This window comes from Euleptes europaea, chromosome 17 (assembly GCF_029931775.1).
Source record: "Euleptes europaea isolate rEulEur1 chromosome 17, rEulEur1.hap1, whole genome shotgun sequence".
Taxonomy (NCBI): Eukaryota; Metazoa; Chordata; class Lepidosauria; order Squamata; family Sphaerodactylidae; genus Euleptes; species Euleptes europaea.
In genome coordinates, this window is record NC_079328.1 from 20122747 (window position 1) to 20144326 (window position 21580).

Here is a 21580-nt window from a genome sequence, read left to right on the forward strand (position 1 = left end):
TTTGCTAGTCATGGGGGCCTCTGCAGGGGTCTGAGGCCTCCTCCCTAGCACCTGCAGATCTTATTGAGCCATCTTGGGCTTTGAGCCGGCAAGGACTAGCTGTTTGCTTATATTATTTTAGAATGGATGCCGAGGTGATCTGGAAGCTGAATTCTGCAGACAACACCAAATTATGTGGTTTTCTTTCAACGTTGAGTAATTGGAGGGTATGTCTGGCCCTGGAGAGTGTAGCAAGCTGCATTTTAGGGAGCTGGCAAGAAGAGAACAAGAAGAGAAGAAGAGTTGGTTTTTATATGCCGACTTTCTCTACCACTGAAGGCAGAATCAAACCGGCTTACAATCGCCTTCCCTTCCCCTCCCCACAACAGACACCCTGTGAGGTGGGTGAGGCTGAGAGAGCTCTAAGAGAGAATTGTGACTAGCCCAAGGTCGCCCAGCTGGCTTCGTGTGCAGGAGTGGGGAAACAAATCCAGTTCACCGGATTAGCGTCCGCCGCTCACGTGGAGGAGTGGGGAATCAAACCCGCTTCTCCAAATCAGAGTCCACCGCTCATGTGTAGGAGTGGGGGAATCAAACCCGGTTCTCCAGATCAGAGTCCACTGCTCCAAACTGCAAACTCCAAAGAGCTGTGTGAAATCCTTATTTTATGGGTGAAGAACAGAGACTGACAGATTTCAGTCTGCAAAACGCTGTCCAAGTCTGTTCCTAATTCAAACTATGAATGTAGGCCTTTGAACCAAATTGTTTTCATTGTCCTGTGGACCATACTGGCTCTCTCTTACAGTGACCATGAATTTTTTTTTTGTGTGTGTGTGCTGTCAAGTCGCAGCTGACTTATGGTGACCCCATAGGGTTTTCAAGGCAAGAGATGTTCGGAGTTGGTTTGCCATTGCCTGCCTCTGTTTGGGCTGCGTTGAGTTCGGAGAGAACTGTGACTGGCCCAAGGTGCCAAGGAGGAGGAAAACGTCTAACCTCCTCCCTGGGTCCCAGAGGGGGAAAGGCAAGTTCTGGCAAGGCTGGTTTTAATTCACCTGTCTGCCCTAATTCACATCTCTGCCCAAAGTAGGCAAAAGCCGTGGATAAATGCTCGAGGGGGCTGAGACCACTCAGCTTCCCCTAGGTAGTACCACCAGTCCCGGTTAGGGACACCTTTTCCCTATTGCCTCAGCAACCACACGCCAAGCTTGCAGAGTAGGACCCTTGCAAGCTGGGTGACAAAATATATATAAATTCTTGGTAGTGTGTAGCCTAGTCAAAGCCACTAGAAACAGCTTAGAGCTGACAGAGCTTAAGGAGCCAGTCACCTTATACTTGAAGGAGTTTATTTATAACTCAGCACATAGTTCCTTGATACAATAAATAAAAGTTGGAGCATTCAAAAAACAACAAAACTACATTCAGCCAAAAGGTTCAAAGCAAAAGCAAGGACTTTCTGAATACACAGGATTTACCCTTCCCTGGGTTCTCTCACACGGGTCCATCCGGAGTTATCGTCAGGATTGCTTCCAGCGAGGCAAAAAAGCACATCTCTTCCTAGGAAGGTCGAAGCAGCATAATAGGATTCCGCCTTATCATCCCACTACCTCTCCCTGTCGTTTCCGACCTTTCCCTAACGTCTCTCTGGCAACCCCCTTTGGGTAGTCTTATGTCCCTTGCAAGCTAGGGAGGTGTGGGCCCTTCTTCCAATCCCCTGCTCCGCATGGATCATTGCCAGGTGATCTTGATCATAAGGTAAGATCTACCTCCGCCTTTCTAAAGTGGATGATGATGGGCGCCGGCCGTTCGCCCCTTACCCCCCTTTCAATCAGGTGATGCTAATGAAACAGCCCGTATGGGGTGTTCTCCTAGCACCGCGGCCTTGAGGCCTGAAGGGAGCAATAATATTGCTTCCAGCTGTGCTCTGTCAGGGAGGAGTAGATGCTCCTTGACAACTCCTTGCATACCAGAGTTTACAACCCTGTTTCAGGCCTGGTAACAAGGCCAAGCCTGAAGCAAAATGATTCCCACAAGAAAATGCAAGATGACGTTGCAGTTGCTTGACACAAGGTCACCCAGAAGCTTCATGTGAAGAAGTGGGGAATAGAACCCGGTTCTCCTGATTAGAGTCCGCCGCTCTTAACCACTACACCATGCTGGCTCTATGATAAGTATACATTAGCCAATAAAAAACACATTTGTTTAGTTGAGATCTCTTGCAATAATGATTTCAGTGTATGGAAGGGGACTCAGCTCTGAAACAATGATTCATTAGTATTTCCCTTTTAAAATCATATTCACTCGGTCAGTGTATTCATTTTGCTTTGTAACAGTAAGGGCTTTACAGCCAGGGCTTTACAAGTTGGCAGCTATTTGACCATTGAACACAGGCTTTGAGTTATGAGCAGTTTCCCCATCAGGAGCATTGTCTGTTGCCATAAAAAAACTAGTCTGTTTTTAATATTGTTGAAGGCTTTCACGGTCAGAGTTCATTGGTTCTTGTAGGTTATCCGGGCTGTGTAACCGTGGTCTTGGTATTTTCTTTCCTGACGTTTCGCCAGCAGCTGAGGCCGGCATCTTCAGAGGAGTAACACTGAAGGACAGTGTCTCTCAGTGTCAGTTGTGTAGGAAGAATAATATATAGTCAGAAGGGGTTTGGGTTTGAGCTGAGTAATTGTCCTGCAAAGTATTAAAGGTAATGTGCAAATCATTGTCCTGTAAGTATCAAGATAATGTGCTAATGAGGGTGTGGTATGTTAATGTGGAACCATTGTATCCTGAAGTGATCTGTTAACATGTGGAATTCAAGGCTAATCTGCATGGCTGTTGTGGACTGTAGTCTTTGTTAGTCTTGAGGCTTTCAGGACAGGAAGCTTAAACTCTTTTCTTTTCTGTTAAAGTTGTGCTGATGTTTATGACCCAAACAGGACACAGGGTCTTATTCCAAGACACTGAAATGCTGGACAATTCTACCAACTATTTTGTCAGATTGCACAGAGAAGCCATTGAAATTCATAAACATCAGCACAACTTTAACAGAAGAGAGTTTAAGAATGAATCAGGCTTGGCTTCCTGTATATAAATAAACAAATAAATAGATAAAGCCACAGCATTTCCTGGTTTGGCTATTCACTTCTTCCTGCAACTAATGTGATAGATGATTGAGGTAGGCAGGTAGAAATTAATTAACCCACTTCCCAGGAATAATTCACATGGTGGGGTGGGTGAATAGCCACCAAAAAGGCTCTTAGTAACATCTTCTTTCACCTCAATCCATACCCTATCCCATTAGGCAAACGGTAATAATTTTGTAACGGTTCACATTAGGCTGTCCCACATTTGCTATATGGTATTGAAGTGTGGGGATGGAAGGAACGTATTATGTCTCGTCTGGAAGCTATTCAGAATTATTTTGCCAAGTGAATTTTGGCACTCCCAAAGGGGTCCTCTCTCTGCAGCCCTGATGAGAGCCGAACTCAGCCTTCCTTCTCTTAGAGTCCGTGTTCATCTAACCATCTTAAAACTTTGAAGGAAAAATAAAAATGCTAACATAAATTTGTTTAGTGAACAATCCTTTAATCTTTTGCTGAGCAAAGATGCAACTCGCCTTCATATTATTAATAATATTCTTTTTCGTTATTCTGTCCCCGATGACCCGCTGGGCGCTTCAGCAGATAGTCCTATGTTGCGCGATTGGGTATATAAGGATTATGCTTTGATAGCTCACTAATTCTCTAATCTAAGTTTTCTCCATGGTTTAAATTAATAAAAAAGACCATCTCAGAACCAAATATCTAGTTAACATCTCAGTCCTAAAGCTCAGAATGGCTTTCACATCTCTACGCTTTCAGACAATGCAAACTGCAATATTGGATGGACGATATAATAAAGTACCACTAGCACAATGTATTTGCACATGTGGTTCTGCAGTAGAGGATTTATCCCATTATATTTTAGCTTGTCCTCTTTATGCAATACCTAGGGGGAAATTCCTTTGTACCATATTAAGTGGGTTAAACTTGTTTCCTGATTCCAATAAACTAGTATTTTTACTGTCAGATACCGACTCATTTATCACTTACAGGCTGTCACTTTTCACTTTAGCAGCTAGAAAGAGAAGAGCCAAACTGGTGCCAAAGAATGGAACTGGCCAGAACTGATGGGCAGCGAGGATATATTTTAATTATATTGTATTTTATCATAATTGATATGGAATTTTGTATTTCGTCTTTTATCTTTATTGTATAATTTTCTTGTTTTATAGTTTAATTTACCTTGTAATGGCCTTTGGCTATCTACAAATAGAAAATATTTACTTAAGTATTTACATTAGGCACATGGTAATAAATTTGTAACGGTTCACATTGTTCTTTCAGGGTGTCATAGAGCATTGCCAGCTCCTGAGGACTTCCCTTGTGTTTTCCAAATGCCACCATCTGGTTGATCCCGAGAAATTCATTGCCCTGTGTGAAGAAGACATGTGTACGTGTGCCCAGGAAAGGACCTGCCACTGCCCAGTTTTTTTAGAGTACGCCAGAAACTGTGCTCGGGAAGGTGTGATTCTGGAAGGCTGGCCTGCAGAGAGTGCATGCAGTAAGTTTTAAAGACTTGGGTTCCGAAGTGCTAAACTTGGAGGGTGGGGAGAGTGAGACATAGCTTGAACTTCTGGTAGGTAAAGGTAGTCCCCTGTGCAAGCACCGGGTCATTACTGACCCATGGGGTGATGTCACATCCCGACTAGGCAAACTATGCTTACTAGGCAGACTATGTTTACGGGATGGTTTGCCATTTCCTTCCCCAGTCATCTACACTTTACCCCCAGCAAGCTGGGTACTCATTTGACCGACCTCGGAAGGATGGAAGGCTGAGCCAACCTTGAGCCGGCGACCTGAAACCAACTTCTGTCGGGATCAAACTCAGGTTGTGAGCAGAGTTTTGACTGCAGTACTGCAGCTTATCACTCTGTGCCACGGGGCTCCTTACACTGGTACTGAACTGAAAAAGCCAATGGCCATGATTCTGTACGGACATTGATAGAGAGGTATTGCCTATCCATTACTTCTCCAGGGTCTGCTGGCCACAACCGTCACTAGGGTTGCCATCTTTAGTTTGGAAATTCCTGGAAATTTGGGGGTGGTGCATGGGGAGGGCAGCATTTGAGGAAGGGAGGGAGCTCAGTGGGGATGTGATGCCATAGAGTCTGCCCTCCAAATCTGCCATTCCCCCCCACCAGGGGAACTGATCTCTGTGGTCTGGAGATCAATTGTTATCCCAAGAGAACTCCAGGCCCCACCTGGGTGTTGCCAGCTGCCCACTGGTAACAGGAGATCTTCCCCCCCTACCGCCACCGCTGCTAGCCACTGCTCAGCTGGGCAGTGGGAGGAAAATGGGTGAAGTGGGGTGTGTGTGAATGATTGGCATTCCTGGCATAATGACGTCACTTTTGGTGCAGCCCAGAAGTGAACATAAAAGATAAAAAGAGTCATGCTGGATCAGACCAAAGTTCCATCTAGTCCAGTGTTCTGTTGACTGTCCATTAGGGTTGCCAACCTCGAGGTGGTGGTTGGAGATCTCCTGCTGTTACAACTGATCTCCAGGCAATAGAGATCAGTTCCCCTGGAGAAAATGGCATCTTTGCCCACTGGGCTCTATGGCATTGAAGTCCCTCCCCTCTCCCACTCTCCTCAGGCTCCACCCCCAAAATATCCAGGTAATTCCCAAACCAGAGCTGGCAACCCTACCATCCAGTTGCCTCTTAGAAGCCCACAAGCAGGATGACTGCAACACAGGGGGAAAACACACGGTTGCTTTAGCCTCCTTTACTCCCTGTTTCAGCCAGGATTCAGCCAGGATCGAACGCAGGTGTTTCGCCGAACGTGCGTTTGATCCTGTCTGAATCCTGGCTGAAACAGGGAATAAAGGAGGCTAAAGCGACCGTGCATTTTCGCCCATAGAGTTTTGGCCTAATGCTAGAGTGACCCCCAGAGCAATGATGTTCTTTCCAGATCACTCTGGAAGTGATGTCATTATGCTGAGTATGCCAACCATGCATCTCTCCACACACTTCCCCCATCTTCCACCAGTTGCTAGGCTGCTGTGCCTGGCAGCCCTATTGGTAACCTAGTCTTCTCTGACTGCAGGCTGAGGACTCTCTCAGGCAGACTGGAATTTCTTTCAGGCCACATCTGGCCTGCAGGTTGCAGGTTACCAACTCTTGTTCTAGGCGAGATAGTAGCTGGAGACTGTATGTTGGCAAGGCTATAATTTGGTAACCATGTTTAGATTTCTCCCCCATAATAAATAAGAGCCCTGTTGCTCATCAACCCATCCATGGGGCAGCTACTGATTCTTATGTGTTTTATTTACTTGTTTGTTTAAAACAATTTTATGTTGCCTTTCCATTGGATCAGGGTCCCCATTTTAAGGGGCTCCACTAACAAAGCTGGGGCAGCTAGATACCCGTTTAATCTGCTGGACCCCCAAGAACAGGGCTCAGCAAGCAACCTTCTTGTAGTGAAACAGCTAAACTAGGTCAGAATTCAGAGCAAACGACCAACAAAGAGCTGGTATAAGAAAGCTCATTTGCACAGCTGAAAATATATAGCTTAGCATTACTGCTAATCAACATGTTGATTAATAATCGATAACGTTTTTGTGTCCAATACTCTGGTTGCTGCGAGTCCTTTATTAAGAAGTGGCACACCCAAAGCCTCCCAACACATAATAAATATGTGTGTGTGTAAAGTGCTGTCAAGTCGCAGCCAATTTATGGCTACCCCTTATGGGGTTTTCATGGCAAGGGACTAACAGAGGTGGTTTGCCAGTGCCTTCCTCTGCACAGCAACCCTGGTATTCCTTGGTGGTCTCCCATCCAAATACTAACCAGGGCTGACCCTGCTTAGCTTCCGAGATCTGACGAGATCGGGCTGTACCATGCTGCCTTCCCTCCTATAATAAATATACACAGGCATAAATCTGCACATGGTTCACACTTGGATTACTGGCAACTGTTCTCCTCTCTCGTTTCTCTTTTTGCAGACCATCTTGTAAGAAGCCCTTTAGTCTTTACCAATCATTTCCTTCACATACCGATTATTCTAGCATTGCCACTTGCCGCTCCAGTATAACTTACCCTAAAGATTTCATTTTCTTTTTTAAAGAGCCACATTTGGCCCCAAACTAAGTAACGTTTAGCTATACAACCACAAGTTTCAGACCCCTGCCACAGATGCCAGGGTAAGGGGAGAGACCCCATTGATATCCCACTTGTATATTTCTCCTCATGAGTTTTTCTTGTTAGAAATAATAATAAATAAAAAAAAATACAATATGTTTGTATATATTGACCTCGCATGATCTTCCTCCTTCCACCAAATTATTTATGCCTCAAAATCATGAAACTCTTTCAGGGCCAAGATGTCCCGCTGGCTTGGAGTACAAGGAATGCACTTCCCCTTGTGCCAGAACCTGCCAAAGCCTGAACATCAATACAGGGTGTCAAGAAAAATGTGTGGATGGCTGCAGCTGCCCGGGTAATTTATTTGCTGATTTGTTTCCTGAGGGAATCATTGGACAGTAGCTCTTCCTATTTTGCCTAAAGAAGTAAATCGGTGTCTGTTTTCAAATGTTGACATGCATTTATCTCTCTTCTCTCCCCTTTTCTGCATCCCAGAATAAGTCAGTTTCTACACTGCATGCATGTGTGTTTGTTTTATCAAAGGGCTACTTATTTAGTACAAATAAATACTGGCATATGTGAGTTCCAGCAGCAGTTGGTGATACGTGAAGTCTTTCCTTTGGGTTTGCAATTCCTAGGGCGCTTCTGAATTATTTCTAAGTGGGGGATTTCAGCTGTAGGGAGAAGAAAGGGTGAAGGGTGCTTGGGGGGAGTTTTTTGCTAGAGCCTAGGGGAGCAATATAGTACGTCCCTTTCAACCAGTTCTAGTGAATTAGCTCACAGATGCTTGCACATCTAAGTGAGACAAACGTGATCTTCTAGGGCAATGTTTTCAAATGCTGCATGTTCAGAAATCTTTTCCATGGCTGTCCCTCTGCTGAGAAACACTCAGACATTTATCCCAGAGCCCCAGAGTGTTACGCAGGATTCTGGGGGCATCTTTTAAGAAGCATACCTTGCTCAAACAAGGTACCAACCAGGCCTGTTGATCACCCTGAGGGAAAGAGTGGGCATAAAACATATCGATCACTCCTCTGTGACTGTGTATTGTAGGAAAAGAGTGGAAGAGATAGGAACACTCCTTTTCAGAGGGAAAAATTTGCTGTTATGGATCTTCTCATGAAGATCCCTTGATACCTCTTCGATGGTTAGAGTTGCCAGTTTTTTTGTTGTTCCTTTAACAGGTTGATAACCTGTGGTAATTCAGGAGATCAGAGTGGTTCCTGGCCTGTAGATATTGGCAAACAGCTCAAGAGATATATTATTTATATATGTATTTAGTTTAAAGATTTATACCCTACCTTTCCATTATACGTTTGCAATAAAATATAAAAATCACAGATAAAAGTGAGCAATAGAAAGAAACCCTGAAAGTACAAAAATATATAAACAAATATAAAATACCACTTTAAGGTGATAATGTTAATTGCTGCTAAAAAGTATTAAAAATTGGGCAGGGCAGACCCAGAGAAACAATACATGAGAATAGCTACCGAATTTCCCTGCAGATGGAACTTCAAAGCTGAGATAGTGGCGGAGGAAAGGGCCTCTGTGTGAAAGCTACCCATTTGATCAGTGAAGTTGGGGGCACCTAGATAAAGGCCTTTGAAGTAGGGTTGCCAACTCAGGTTGGGAAATTCCTGGAAATTTGGGGGTGGAGCCTGGGGAAGGTGTGGTTTGGAAGGGGAGAGACCTCAGTGGGGTAAAATGGCATACAGTTCACCTGCCAATAGGGTTGCCAGGTCCCTCTTTGCCACCGGTGGGAGGTTTTTGGGGCAGAGCCTGAAGAGGGTGGGGTTTGGGGAGGGGAGGGACTTCAATGCCATAGAGTCCAATTGCCAAAGCGGCCATTTTTCTCCCGGGGAACTGATCTCTATCGGCTGGAGGTCAGTTGTAATAGCAGGAGATGTCCAGCTAGTACCTGGAGGTTGAACCTGAAGGTTGCACTGGTATTAAGTAGACTAGCTGCAAGAAAAATAATACCAAGCTCGAAATTTTAGTAAGAAATTTTTAGTAGAAATTTTTTGGTAAGAAACTTATTCTACAGTCCTTACGTGAAGAGTGCTGTGCTAAACTATATATACACACATATAAATCAAAGAAAACTTAACCAACTAATGGAGATAACATACATAGAGTAGATTTGTACAAAGTAGCTGAATGAAAATGCTACAATAATTTTTTACAAGGCAACAAAGTCACGAGATAATAAGGTAAGTCTGAATAGCAATAGCATAAAGTCACTTTCTCAATTTCTTTCTTATATATACATCAGTGGATGACCCCATACTTGCTTGACTCCTTTAAGGTTTCAGGCCTTTGCCAGGTTTCCTGCTTATCGCAGTCCACTCATTAATCAATCAATCAGTTAATTAATTAAATTGCCTCAGTCAGGCCATGGAACCATAGGATCAGCTTGTGACAATTTCTTTCATGAAAATTCGGAGAAGATGGCTGGCACATCCCCTGCGGAAAGCATACTCCTACAGTCTCTTTTCTTCCATTCCTCCACTCTCTATCCCTGCGAAAAGTGTGAGCAGGAAAGGCAGCAGCTGAATGGAGCCAGGCAGCAAACATTTGAGGGTGCTTTCACACATGCTGAATAATGCACTTTCAATCCACTTTCAATGCACTTTGCAGCTGGATTTTACTGTGTGAAATGGCTAAATCCACTTGCAAAAAATCATGAAAGTGGATTGAAAGCACATTATTCAGCATGAGTGAAAACACCCATTGGCGGAAAACTCCATCCTCTTTTAACATTGGGAACATTGGGTGTGGTATTGCAGAACAAGAACAACTGAAGCCCTCCCTCTTTCCCTCCTGCTTTTTGCTTGTCTCCACAGAGGGCAAGCTTCTAGATGGTGACCAGTGTGTGGACAGTTCGGACTGCTCCTGTGTACATTCTGGCAAGCACTACCCTTCTGGTTCTTCTGTCTACCGGGACTGCAACTCATGGTAATGATGTAATAAGTTTGCTTAGCGATTAGGGTTGCCAACCTCCAGGAACTAGCAGGAGATCTCCTCCTGTTACAGCTGATCTCCAGCCGATAGAGATCAGTTCACATGGAGAAAATGGCTGCTTTGGCAATTGGACTCTATGGAATTAAAGTCCCTCCCCTCCTCAAACCCCGCCCTCCTTAGGCTCCACCCCAAAAACCTCCCACCGGTGGCGAAAAGGGACCTGGCAACTCTATTAGCAATCCACCATGGACTTCTTGTTGGGGGCCACTTTCTCTCCTGCCTCCTGTATTATCCATGAGACAGTTGCATGCAAGAGCTAGGGTTGCCAGTTGCAATGTGGGGCATGGAGATCTCTCAGAATTATGACTGATTTCCAGACTGCTGTTCCCAGGAGTAAATGGCTGCTTTGGTGGGTGGCCTGTATAGCATTATATGCTTCTGGTGTCCCTCCCCTCCCCCAAATCTCTAAGAAGACTTTCCCAACCTGGCGCTGGCAATCCTAACAAGGGCTGGGTTGTTTTTTGGGGTGGAGCCTGAGGAGGGGTTTGGGGAGGGACTTCAATGTCATAGAGTCCAATTGCCAAAGTGGCCATTTTCTCCAGGGGAGTTGATCTCTATCAGCTGGAGAACAGTTGTAATAGCAGGAGATCTCCAGCTAGCACCTGGAGATTGGCAACCCTAGCTGGGTTGTCTTTACACAGCAGAAGATTCCATTGTGCTAAACTCTTATGAGCTCCTGGAATATAAGGGTTCCTTTTTTTGTACCTCGAGAGCTGAACCAGCTGTCACTCCTGTAGTCATGACATACATGTGGTCTTGTCGAGACCTCCAATAATAAACTGCTACTGAGCTGAAATCACTGCCATGGCTCCTCTCTCATCTACCTGGCTGCAGTAACCTTTTCCTGATTTGTGCAGGGTGCACCCTACCACTAAGCTTGTTGGGCTACAAGTCTAGAGAGAAAAAGTGGGGACTTGTACAATTGCTAAAGGAAGCAGTAATTTGTACACATTTTAAACGAGGCGGCGATGTTTTCAGACTCTTTTCTTTCAGTTACATCAATACAAATTATGAGAGATTATAGGGAATTTGGGTGTGTTGCTAATTCTTTTTTCAAAATTGTATTTCCCAGTATTTGCAGGCATGGTGTCTGGATCTGCAGCAATGAACCTTGCCCAGGTATGTTCCTTCTGGGACACAGGATGGTTCATCAGTGAATCAGCACTCGGTCTTTCTACCACACCTCTGCAGCGTCTCTTGCTGTGAGAGTCAAACAGCTTGGTTTGTTCAGTTCCTCAGCTGCTACAAAAAGGCACTATAGGCGGGATCTGTGATGGACTGAGGCCATGGCACTGGAGGATGGAGGTTTAACTCAGCCCCCTTGCTCTGTTTCTCCAGAGGAGGGATCTAGAGCCAGTGTGGTGTAGTGGTTAGAGTGTTGGACTAGGACCTGGGAGACCCAGGTTTGAATCCCCACTTTGCCCTTGAAGAACCTCATCAGAACCTCCCTTGACTCAAAGTCACTTTATTTATTTGTCCAATACCTTTGTAGCCCATAAACACTTAGCATAAAAGAGGTCCCAAGATGACTTCCAAACTGAAGATATACTGTGTTGACTATGGCTTTGGATGCCATCGACTGTAACTATAAGGATCCCAGAGATGGGAGTTTAATCTGGATTGAGCAATCTAGAATAAATTGTCATTATCTCATGGGTTGCTGTGAGCACAGTGTATTCTGCCCAATGGCGTGAGAATCAAGGGAAAATCTGACTGGAACTCAGTGAGACGGACATCCACATTATACCTTTAGGACCAAGGCTTTTTGAAGTGCTGGGAATTTAAACGGTAGGCACATTCTGAGATCACAATTTGGAAATTCTTTCTGCAAAATCAATCCTCTTTGATAATGGAAGTTGAACATTGCCAAGAAAAGGATTTCAAGTGGGATGTGAATTAAATTATCTCTGTTGCATTGATTGGTATTAAGTATCCCTTAAGAGTACAGCTGTAGCTTTCACAAGATGGGTCTGTAATGATTTGGATAACAATTATTTCTGTGAATTATATAAAAGCCTCAACAGAGGTGTTTTTTGTTTGTTTTTAGTACAAAAGCTGACAGTTCAGTGCAGTGATTTGAATATCTTTAAGAGGCTAGGCCTCAAAAGTCCCTCTCCACATTGGCTACCGTTCTATTTAAGTGTCTGGAAAGGAGAGAATTCAGCTTCTTATCTATATTAGTCATTTTCAGATTTTTAGCCTCCTTTCCACATTGACTAATTGCCAGAGGAACCCTGCATGTCTGTTACAGGACCACAGTGTAAAAGTGTCTGGGAAATGTTCTAGAGCACCCATTTGGATCATGTGGGACAATTGCTTGGCTGTGTGAATATTGGCTGTGTGCACCACCTAGAACACACCCCATGCTTCCTTGTGGCTGAATACTGCAGCAGTTTAGTAGTCACAGGCAAGGTGACTTTCAAGGAAAGTCTTTTGCCATTCCTGATTTTTTCCTTAGCCCTTTTCCCACCCTCAATGCTTGAGGGATCACAGAGGTCCCCCAGAACACAGCTTGAAAACCACTTCTCTGTGTTAATTTTAGTCCCCCTGTGATTAATTTAATAGTGCATAATAGAAACCTCTCCCTCACTGTGCTCCCAACTGTGTGGAATGGTCATCCCAGGCTGAGAGCAACTCTTGTCCCTCCTCCCATTTGAGAACATATCTTTAGACACTCTATATGTTATGCCTCTCTAGAAATTTGCTGAAACTCTAGGGTGAAAGAGTTTTCCTCAGAGGTAATGTCAGACCTCTTTAGGAATCTATGGATTTGCCAATTGGTTTTGCCAATTCCTAGAGTTGCTTAGTGTCATGCCATAGACCGGTGCCCCTCCCATGTCCCTGCCACCCCCTCCCCAGGTCTTCCACTGGTTTCCAGGCCAGGCCATCCTAGTGGGAGCTAACAAATACCGAATGAGTTTGATATCATCTCAGCCATTTTGTCTTTTTATTTTTTAGGCGAATGTTCTGTCACTGGTCAATCCCATTTCAAAAGCTTTGACAACAAGCATTTCACCTTCAGCGGCATCTGCCACTACCTGTTTGCCAAAGACTGTGAGGACAATTCCTTTTCTGTTATCATAGAGACTGTCCAGGTAAGCAGATATTGACAGGAAGGGGAAAAAATGTTCTGTACAAATTGCCGGTCTTCTGGCAAATTCTTTTGGAGGGAATAATGAGATCTAGACCCACTTTGAGAACAATAGGCCAGATCTATAAGCCAAAAATTCCTTGGCTGGGGGTGGTTCTTTCAGAACAGAATTTGACACAGAGTTCCTGCTGAAAATGGCAGCCCTGAGTTGAGCTCCCTTGCCCTCTCTCAGTAGCTCAAAGTATCACTAATCAAAACTGGTCTTCATCTTTTAGCTTTTTAAAAAGAAAGGACAGTTCCTTATACACATTTAGCATGCTAATATCAGGATGGGGCATATGCAAGTTGAAGGCTCTTTCTTTCCCAAAACAGCACCAGGGCAAACAGAGGATGTAAAAGCCTGCAGTTCATATTTTATGAAGTGATCCAGACATACAATCTTCACCTTTTCTGTTTGAGAACTGAACTCTGTGAAGTTTTTAAGTAAGATCTGACCCCCATGGATGGAGGTTGTTTTGTTTCGGGTGTGTTACTGTGGTGGGGAGTGAAAAAGAAAACACCGAAGTAAGTTTAGTGAGTGTTTACCTTAATTTATACATTCATAAATAATCTTGTACTTCCTTCAATGCAGAAAAAAAATCTCTGTTGAGGTTTTGGTCGTATACTAACGTATTTAACTTGAATCAGTGAATTGAACGGCAGCTGATTTGTCAATGGTGATCAGCCCTCAAATAAATTCCTGAAGAACCTCAAAAATGCACTGAATGAACGATAACCATGTTCTCAATAAGCAAAGCAGTGTACAGCAGACAGACGGCAGTGAAAGCTAAACTGAAGATCGGGGCTGTAGTTTGATTAGCACAGTTTTGCAGATTAATAGGGGGGAAAACCAGTAGGCAGCCCACTGGTGTGATGGGTTGAGGAAGCTGTTGCTTGGAAAGGAATGTAAGCGGCTAACTCCAGGGCCATATTTACATAATGCAGATGAATTTTGTGTTTTATGCCAGTTTTATAACTCTCATGCCCTCTTCCCCTTGCCCCAAATTCTATTGTAATTTGGTGTCTGTGCTGAGTGTTCTGTTAAAAGTCACTCTCTTCCTCCACAGAATTACAGTTTCCTAGGGGAAGGGAACCAGTTTAAGTTTGCATTGTAGATGTGTATTTATTGTGTATGTTATCTATGATGTTAGCCGCCCTGAGCCCTGTCCTGCCTGAGTATGAATAACATTTCTATTCTATTCTATTCTATTCTATTCTATTCTATTCTATTCTATTCTATTCCATTTGTGTTAAGTGCTGTCAAGTTGCTTCCGATTCATGGCGACCCTATGAATCAAAGTCCTCCAAAATGTCCTATGACAACCTTACTCAGTTCTTGCAAACTGAGGGCTGTGGCTTCCTTTATTGAGTCAATCCATCTCTTGTTGGATCTTCCTCTTTTCCTGCTGCTCTCAACTTTTCCTAGCATGGCCTTCTTTTCTAGTGACTCTTGTCTTCTCATAATGTGTCCAAAATATGATAGCCTCAGTTTAGTCATTTTAGCTTCTAGGGTCAGTTCAGGCTTAATTTCATCTATAACCCACAGCTTTTTTTTTTTTTTTTTTGGCACTCCATGGTATCCGTAACACTCTCCTCCAACACCACATTTCAAAGGAATCTACTTTCTTCCTATCAGCTTTCTTCAATGTCCAGCTTTCACACCCATACCTAGTAATATTCTATTCTATTCTCTCCTGTGCAAAATAGCATTTGTTATCATTGCATTTAACTCTTTTAGGTCACTTGCGCACACAATGCAGGAGTTATCAATAACCGTGCTGTCTGCTTAGAAGCACTGTAAGAAATGTTTCTTGAGACTAGTGCTACTAGGTGCCCTACAAACGACTGGACCAAGGCTGCAACACAATTGAGATGTAATGTCTTGCCTTCTCTTTAGTGCGCGGATGACCCTGATGCCGTATGTACCCGCTCCGTCTCTGTCCAGCTCCAGGAGGAGAACAGCATTGTTAAACTGAAACATGGTGGTGGAATCTCTCTGAACGGGCAGGACATCCAGATTCCTTTCATGCAAGGTGTGTGTTCTGTGCCCTGTTACTGCTGGTGCCTCAAGATGAGAGATTTCCAGCCATGTCCTGGCTGTGCTAGTGCCCATAACTCAGTGGTAGAGCATGCGCTTTTCACGCTGAAGGTCTCATATTCATTCCTTGGCCTCCTCACATTGAATCAGGTAACAAGGTTCAAAAGTCCTCTGTCTGAGACCTTGGAGAGTTGTGGTCAGTTGGAGTACAGTAATAGTTTGGGTTGGTATAGGGCAGCTTTGCATGCAGTGAACCATAAGTAGATAAGAGTGTTTGCTTGAACTTTGGAATTGGTATTACGAGCCAGAAGCAAAGGTGATTCCCAGCCATAGCACAGTAGTGTCAATGCCTGGCAGAGGATGAGGTGTTTCCCAGCTCAGGCTGGGAAATTCCTGGAGATTTGGGGGTGGACCCTGGGGGCAGGGTTTGACGAGGGGAGGGAGCTTAGTGGGGATGCAATTCCATAGAGTCTGCCCTCCAAAGCAGCCCCTCTTTCCAGGGGAACTGCCCTCTGTAGTCTGGAAATCAGTTGTAATTCTGGGAGAATTCGAGACCACACCTGGAGGTTGGCAACCCTAGACAGATGTGAGAGAGCAGTTGGTAGTTGTGAGGCTAGCACCATGGGTTGTGCTGTTGTTGTTGCTGTTATGTGTCCATCGTCATTAGTGTACAAAATAATATAAGGGAAAAGACACAGGCTTCTGTCTGAAGAGCCTGAAGAAAGTAAAGGCCTGGCAAAGCACTGGGTTGGATCCTGCAGACATGTTCCTTTAATGGGATCCAGGAACCTCTTGTACCAGGAGAAGTCTCCTTCCATTGAAAGAAAGTGTCTCCTAGTGGAACACATCTGCAGGATCCAACACTGTGGTCAGAAGGGAGAAATATAAGTCACTGCCTCACCTGGCACTACCTTTGCTGTCCATAGAATCATAGAATCATAGAGTTGGAAGGGACCACCAGGGTCATTATGTCCCAAGCTAAAGCATTCCCCTTTACCCAGGCTTTTGATGGAAGGGTTCCATCGTTCTTAGCTGTGTTTATGGTCTGCTTCTATCTGGCTTTGTGGACATCCTTTTTATGGCAGCTGAATGTTGGTTTTTATGGTGTAGTGTTATATTTATAATTGTAGTTTTTTATAATTAAGTTGGTATCTGTTTTCATTTTATGAACTGCCTCAAGAGGGCCTCTGAAGTGGCTGCCTAAATTTCCTAAATGCGTTAATAGGAGCTTGTCTTGAGGCTGTATTTTTGGCAGAGGAAGAAGAGCGGGGCATTTCCAGGGAGTGGTGGGGCCCTCACCAATATGCTCACCAAAATGTTATACCAGCATGGTGTAGTGGTTAAGAGCGGTGGTTTGGAGCGGTGGAGTCTGATCTGGAGAACTGGGTTTGATTTCCCACTCCTCCACATGAGCGGCGGAGGCTAATCTGGTGAGCTGGATTTGTTTCCCCACTCCTACACACAAAGCCAGCTGGGTGACGTTGGGCAAGTCACAGCTCTGTTAGAGCTCTCTCAGTCCCACCTACCTCACAGGGTGTTTGGCGTGGGGAGGGGAAGGGAAAGTGATTGTAAGCCGGTTTGAGTCTCCCTTAAGTGGTAGAGAAAGTTGGCATATTAAGAAAAAAACCCCCAACTCTCTGTGGCTAGGGTTGCCAACTCTGAGTTAGCAAATTCCTTGGGGGCGAAGCCTGGAAATGGTGGGATTTGGGGAGGGGGAGAGAGCTTCGTGGGGATGTGATTCTATAGAGTCCACCCTCCAAAGCTGCTGTTTTCTACAGGGAACTGATCTCTGCAATCTGGAGATGAGTTATATTTCTGGGAGAATTCCAGGCCCTATGTGGAGGTTGGCAACCCTGCCTCTGGCCCCACCACCTCCCATTTGCAAGGAAGATGCTGGAGGGGGTGGGAACCAGTCCTTTCTTACTTGCCAGTGCTGGAACAATCAGTGGCAATGACCACCCAGTTGTTCCCTGGCAGCATGAGTGGCAGGAGCAGCGATAACAACTGTCCTTATTGTCGGCAGGAGGGTGGTGGCAGTCCACTTCCGGCTGGAGACCATTGTGGTTGCTGCACCTTGTCAGGGTCTAGGGCAGTTGCGGTTCTTCCCTATCCTTGCAAGCAGAGCCCATCTCCTTGCTGTGCAAGTAAAGCAATACCCGGCTTAGCTCTTAGGTAGCTATTCAGTGTTTCACTTCCAGCATGCAGGCTACATTTCTGCCTTCCATGTCGCTGAAAGCCGCCTTTTGGTTTCTGAAGGTCCCCTCCATATCCAGCACACAGTAATGTCTGCAGTTCGCCTCACGTACAGGGAGAACATTCAGATTGACTGGGATGGCCGTGGAACTCTTTTGATGAAGGTAGGAGCTTCCTCCCCGCCTTTCACTTCAGTTTTATTTCTATACGAGCCATAAGATTCCCCCCTCAAAAGAAAATGTGATTATGCAGCAAGCCTGACATTCTGGATATTCTTTTCTACCCACCCTTAGCACAAAACACAGGCCCTTTTTTCTTCTCTCAAAATACCATTGTTTATATCACAGTATGCTATGCGCTCCATGACCTGACTCTGCAATGTACATGGTTGGGAACACTGGGTCTTGAACCGAGTGCGGAATGAAAGACGATGAGGACCTAGCCTGTGTGGTGTAGTGGTTAAGAGCGGCAGACTAACCAGACTAACCAGAGAATTTGGACTAACCAGAGAATCCATAGAGGAAGGATTACCCTTAGATAACAGGCCCAGGGCAAGTGGAGAACATGTCCTCCAAGCATCAAAATGAGTGTAACCCTTAACTCAAGCTTAGATCAATTTGGCCACATGTTTTTTTACATTGATCGCACCACAATGCTGTGGGAAAGTGGGGAAAAACCCAAAAGCATCCATCCCAGGGTAACCAAATCCAGTTTGGGAAATTCCTGGAGTTTTGGGGGTGGTACCTGCAGCATTCAGAGTTTGGGAAGGGGACCTGATGCCATAGAATCCACCCTCCAGGAGAACTGAGCTCTGCACTCTGGAGATCAACTGTAATTCCAGGAGAACTCCAGGCACCACTTTGAGGCAGGTAACCCTATGGGTGAGTGACCATAGACTTGGTTTGTGGTGTATCACGTATGTTATCTCAGTAATGCTTGTGACAGCTCTGTAAAGTAGGTCAGTTGTAGAATTTGTAGATGGGGGCCCCAACCAGACTTGATTCAGAAGTTTCCTGTATATGGATTTCTGTGGTTTTTAAAGTGCTGAATTGAAGCCCCCCCCCTGCACTGGCAGCAGCTTAGAAGATCAGGGAAGAATGTTTTAACTCTTTCCAGCCATGCCTCTTCCACAAAGTACAATGCAGCAAGTGGCTCTGATGGAGAAACGACATAGATTCAGGCACCTGAACCAATGACAGCTTTGGAGAGGTATTTTGAATCACAAAAAGGTTAAACACTCTCTTTCCCCAGCAAACCTTCCACCATCTTCAAAGCAGCCACCCCACCCTGGGGTGGAAAATTTGCAGCTTAATTTTTTTTTATAACATTAGTTTACATGAAGACTAGTGTTTGGCCCTAAGAGAAACTAGCTTGCAAAACAAATTCTAGTTAACTCAGGGCAGAGATGTGATTAGAATCAGGGATTTCTGATTTCTGTAGCTCACAAATCTGAGCCCGCACATGTTTACTCAGAAATAAACTTCTCTTGGCCCTGACCTGGGTGGCCCAGGCTAGCCTGATCTCGTCAGATCTCATAAGCTAAGTATCGTCAGCCCAGGTGAGTACTTGGATGGGAGACCACCAAGGAATACCAGGGTTGATACGCAGAGGAAGGCAATGGGAAACCACCTCTGTCAGACTCTTGCCTTGAAAAGCCTACGGGATTGCCATAAGTGAGTCTCTTTCTCAACCAGGGTTCCCCAGAACCCTAGGGTTCCACGAGAAATAGTGATGAATAGGCTAATAATATGTAAATCATATATAAATCATATGTAATCATATGTAGGGGTTCCCTGAGACATGAACATTATTTCAAGGGTTCCTCAAGGGTAAAAAGGTTGAGAAACGCTGCCCTTGTGGGTCGCCATAAGTCAGCTGCGACTTGACGGCACTTCACACACACACACCTCTTGAGTTCAGTGGAACTTCGTACCAAGTCAGTGGGGTGGATCTAGTCGACTTCCAAGAAGCCTTCCACCAGCTTTTAAGGAGCCACTTAAATTGGAGGAAGCCTCCTTAGGCTGGAGGAAGGCTTCAGACTTTGCTCAGTGAAGTGGAAGGATAGGGACGGGATCCACTCCAGTGTGTATAGGATTGCAGTTGCAGTTCTTCCTTAGGAAGGACGATCTGGTGAAAGTTATCTGTGCACTGATTGCATCCAGGTTAGACTACTGCAGCGGGCTCTGTGTGGGGCTGCCTCAGCAGCTTCCGTTTGTACAGGATGAAGCAACAAAATTGCTGACTGGATTAAATTGCACAGGATGCATTTTGCCAGTACTGAAAGATTTACACTGGCTGCTGACTCAGTTCTGGCCACAGTTTAAAGTGGTAGTTACATAACCTTTAAAGCTCTACATGTTTGGGGACCCCAGGGTATTTGAAAGACTGCCTACTGTGGTATGAACCATTGCTAGATCCATTCTTCGTGAATTGCTCTTATCATCTTTTGAAGCCATCTAAGGAAAGGATTAGAAAGTTTCCTGGCAGGCAGGTCTTGTTAGCAGCTTTTAGCTGTGATAACCTATGTGGAATTCCTGTATTCAGAGGCAGATCTTGATTCTTTCACGTCTGTGTTTTAGCCTAAACATCTAGGTTGCCTTGTGGAGCTGAGAATAATTCATTTCAGGCCACCGAGGCTTACAGCTAGGGTTTTTTTTTTTGGTGGGGGGGAATTCTCAGCAAGGTCTAAACGCTCTGGTATATTAATCCAGATTAACCTGCAAAAAGAACCTTATAATAACTATTGCAATAATATCAACACAGTCTTAACTGTCACACACACACACACACCTTTAAAGAAAAAGAGCTCATATCTTTGCTTTGCACACTTCGTACTTCTGCTGAATACAACGTAGTATCATAGTTACTCAGAGTGTAAAATTTTTGTGGCCCCCTTAATGATATACCCCTGGTTTAGGGAGGGTGGAAGGTTGTAGCCCGCTAGTAGTGGGAAACTGGCCAGTTGCTGATGAACCAGATTGCTTGAAATTTTGTTGGGATTCTTTAAATTGTTTACAGGAAGGAACTGGGTGACCTTGAGCAAGTCACACTCTCTCAGCCCCACCTACCTCACAGGGTGTCTGTTGTGGGGAGGGGAAGGTGATTGTAAGCCGGTTTGAGTCTCCCTTAAGTGGTAGAGAAAGTCGGCATATAAAAACCAACTCTTCTTCTTCTTCCTCATGGCAGAAAGTGTCATCAAGTTGCAGCCAAATTATGGTGACCCTGTAAAGTTTTCAAGCCAAGAGACTAACAGAGGTGATTTGCTATTGCCTGCTTCTACATAGCAACCCTGGACTTCCTGGGTGGTCTCCCATCCAAGTATTAATCAGGGCCAACCCTACTTAGCTTCCAAGATCTGACGAGATCGGGCTAGCCTGGGCCATCCAGGTCAAGTTGGTCTTTTCCTGGACTTCTCATTTTCCTAGCTGATGTGCGGTGGCTCCAGACCGTGTTATGCTGGATAACTTCTTGCAGTTACCTACTTCAAACCTTTCATCATAGCAATAATAAGAAAAACGATGCACGCTTCCGTCTTTCAAATCTTCTCCATTGTCTTTTTTAATAGCTCTGTTCCTTTCCATCAGCTCATTAAATGTCAGCTTATTATTCCTTTTACAGCACTCCGGAATAATTTATGAGACGCCACACAGAATGAGACATTGCCAAGCATTTGGGACAATTGGGGGAAGTGATTCACAGCCAGCGACCTGGGCCAAGGGCTTCAGGGTCTGGGTTTTCCCTGCCACATTCCTGAAGAATGACACCCTTGTCCTTATCCTCTGGCCATGTAAAAACATGAGAGTGGAATCCCACAGTGATGGCCCCCATTTTCAGAAAACAGACATCTACATTGGAAGAGAGCAAGAAAACAATGTTATTGCACCAATTCCCCCTTTCTTAGGGTTGCCAGCTCTGGGTTGGGAAATACCTGAAGATTTTGGGGGTGGAGCCTGGGGAGAGTGGGGTTTGGAAAGGGGAGGGACCTCAGCAGGATATAATGCCATAGAACCCACCCTCTTCAGGGTCCCTTATCTTTCTGGAG

At 44.8% G+C, this 21580-nt stretch overlaps 1 protein-coding gene across 1 annotated transcript in view; it reads left to right on the forward strand.

Annotated features, from left to right (window-relative positions):
• VWF (von Willebrand factor) overlaps positions 1–21580 on the forward strand; it is a 196636-nt gene that overhangs the window by 49757 nt on the left and 125299 nt on the right. The window contains exons 7-13 of the mRNA XM_056862312.1: positions 4353–4569; positions 7386–7508; positions 10000–10111; positions 11250–11296; positions 13136–13272; positions 15205–15340; positions 17602–17702. Coding sequence (XP_056718290.1) covers positions 4353–4569; positions 7386–7508; positions 10000–10111; positions 11250–11296; positions 13136–13272; positions 15205–15340; positions 17602–17702 — 873 coding nt within the window. The remainder of the gene's footprint in view (positions 1–4352; positions 4570–7385; positions 7509–9999; positions 10112–11249; positions 11297–13135; positions 13273–15204; positions 15341–17601; positions 17703–21580) is intronic.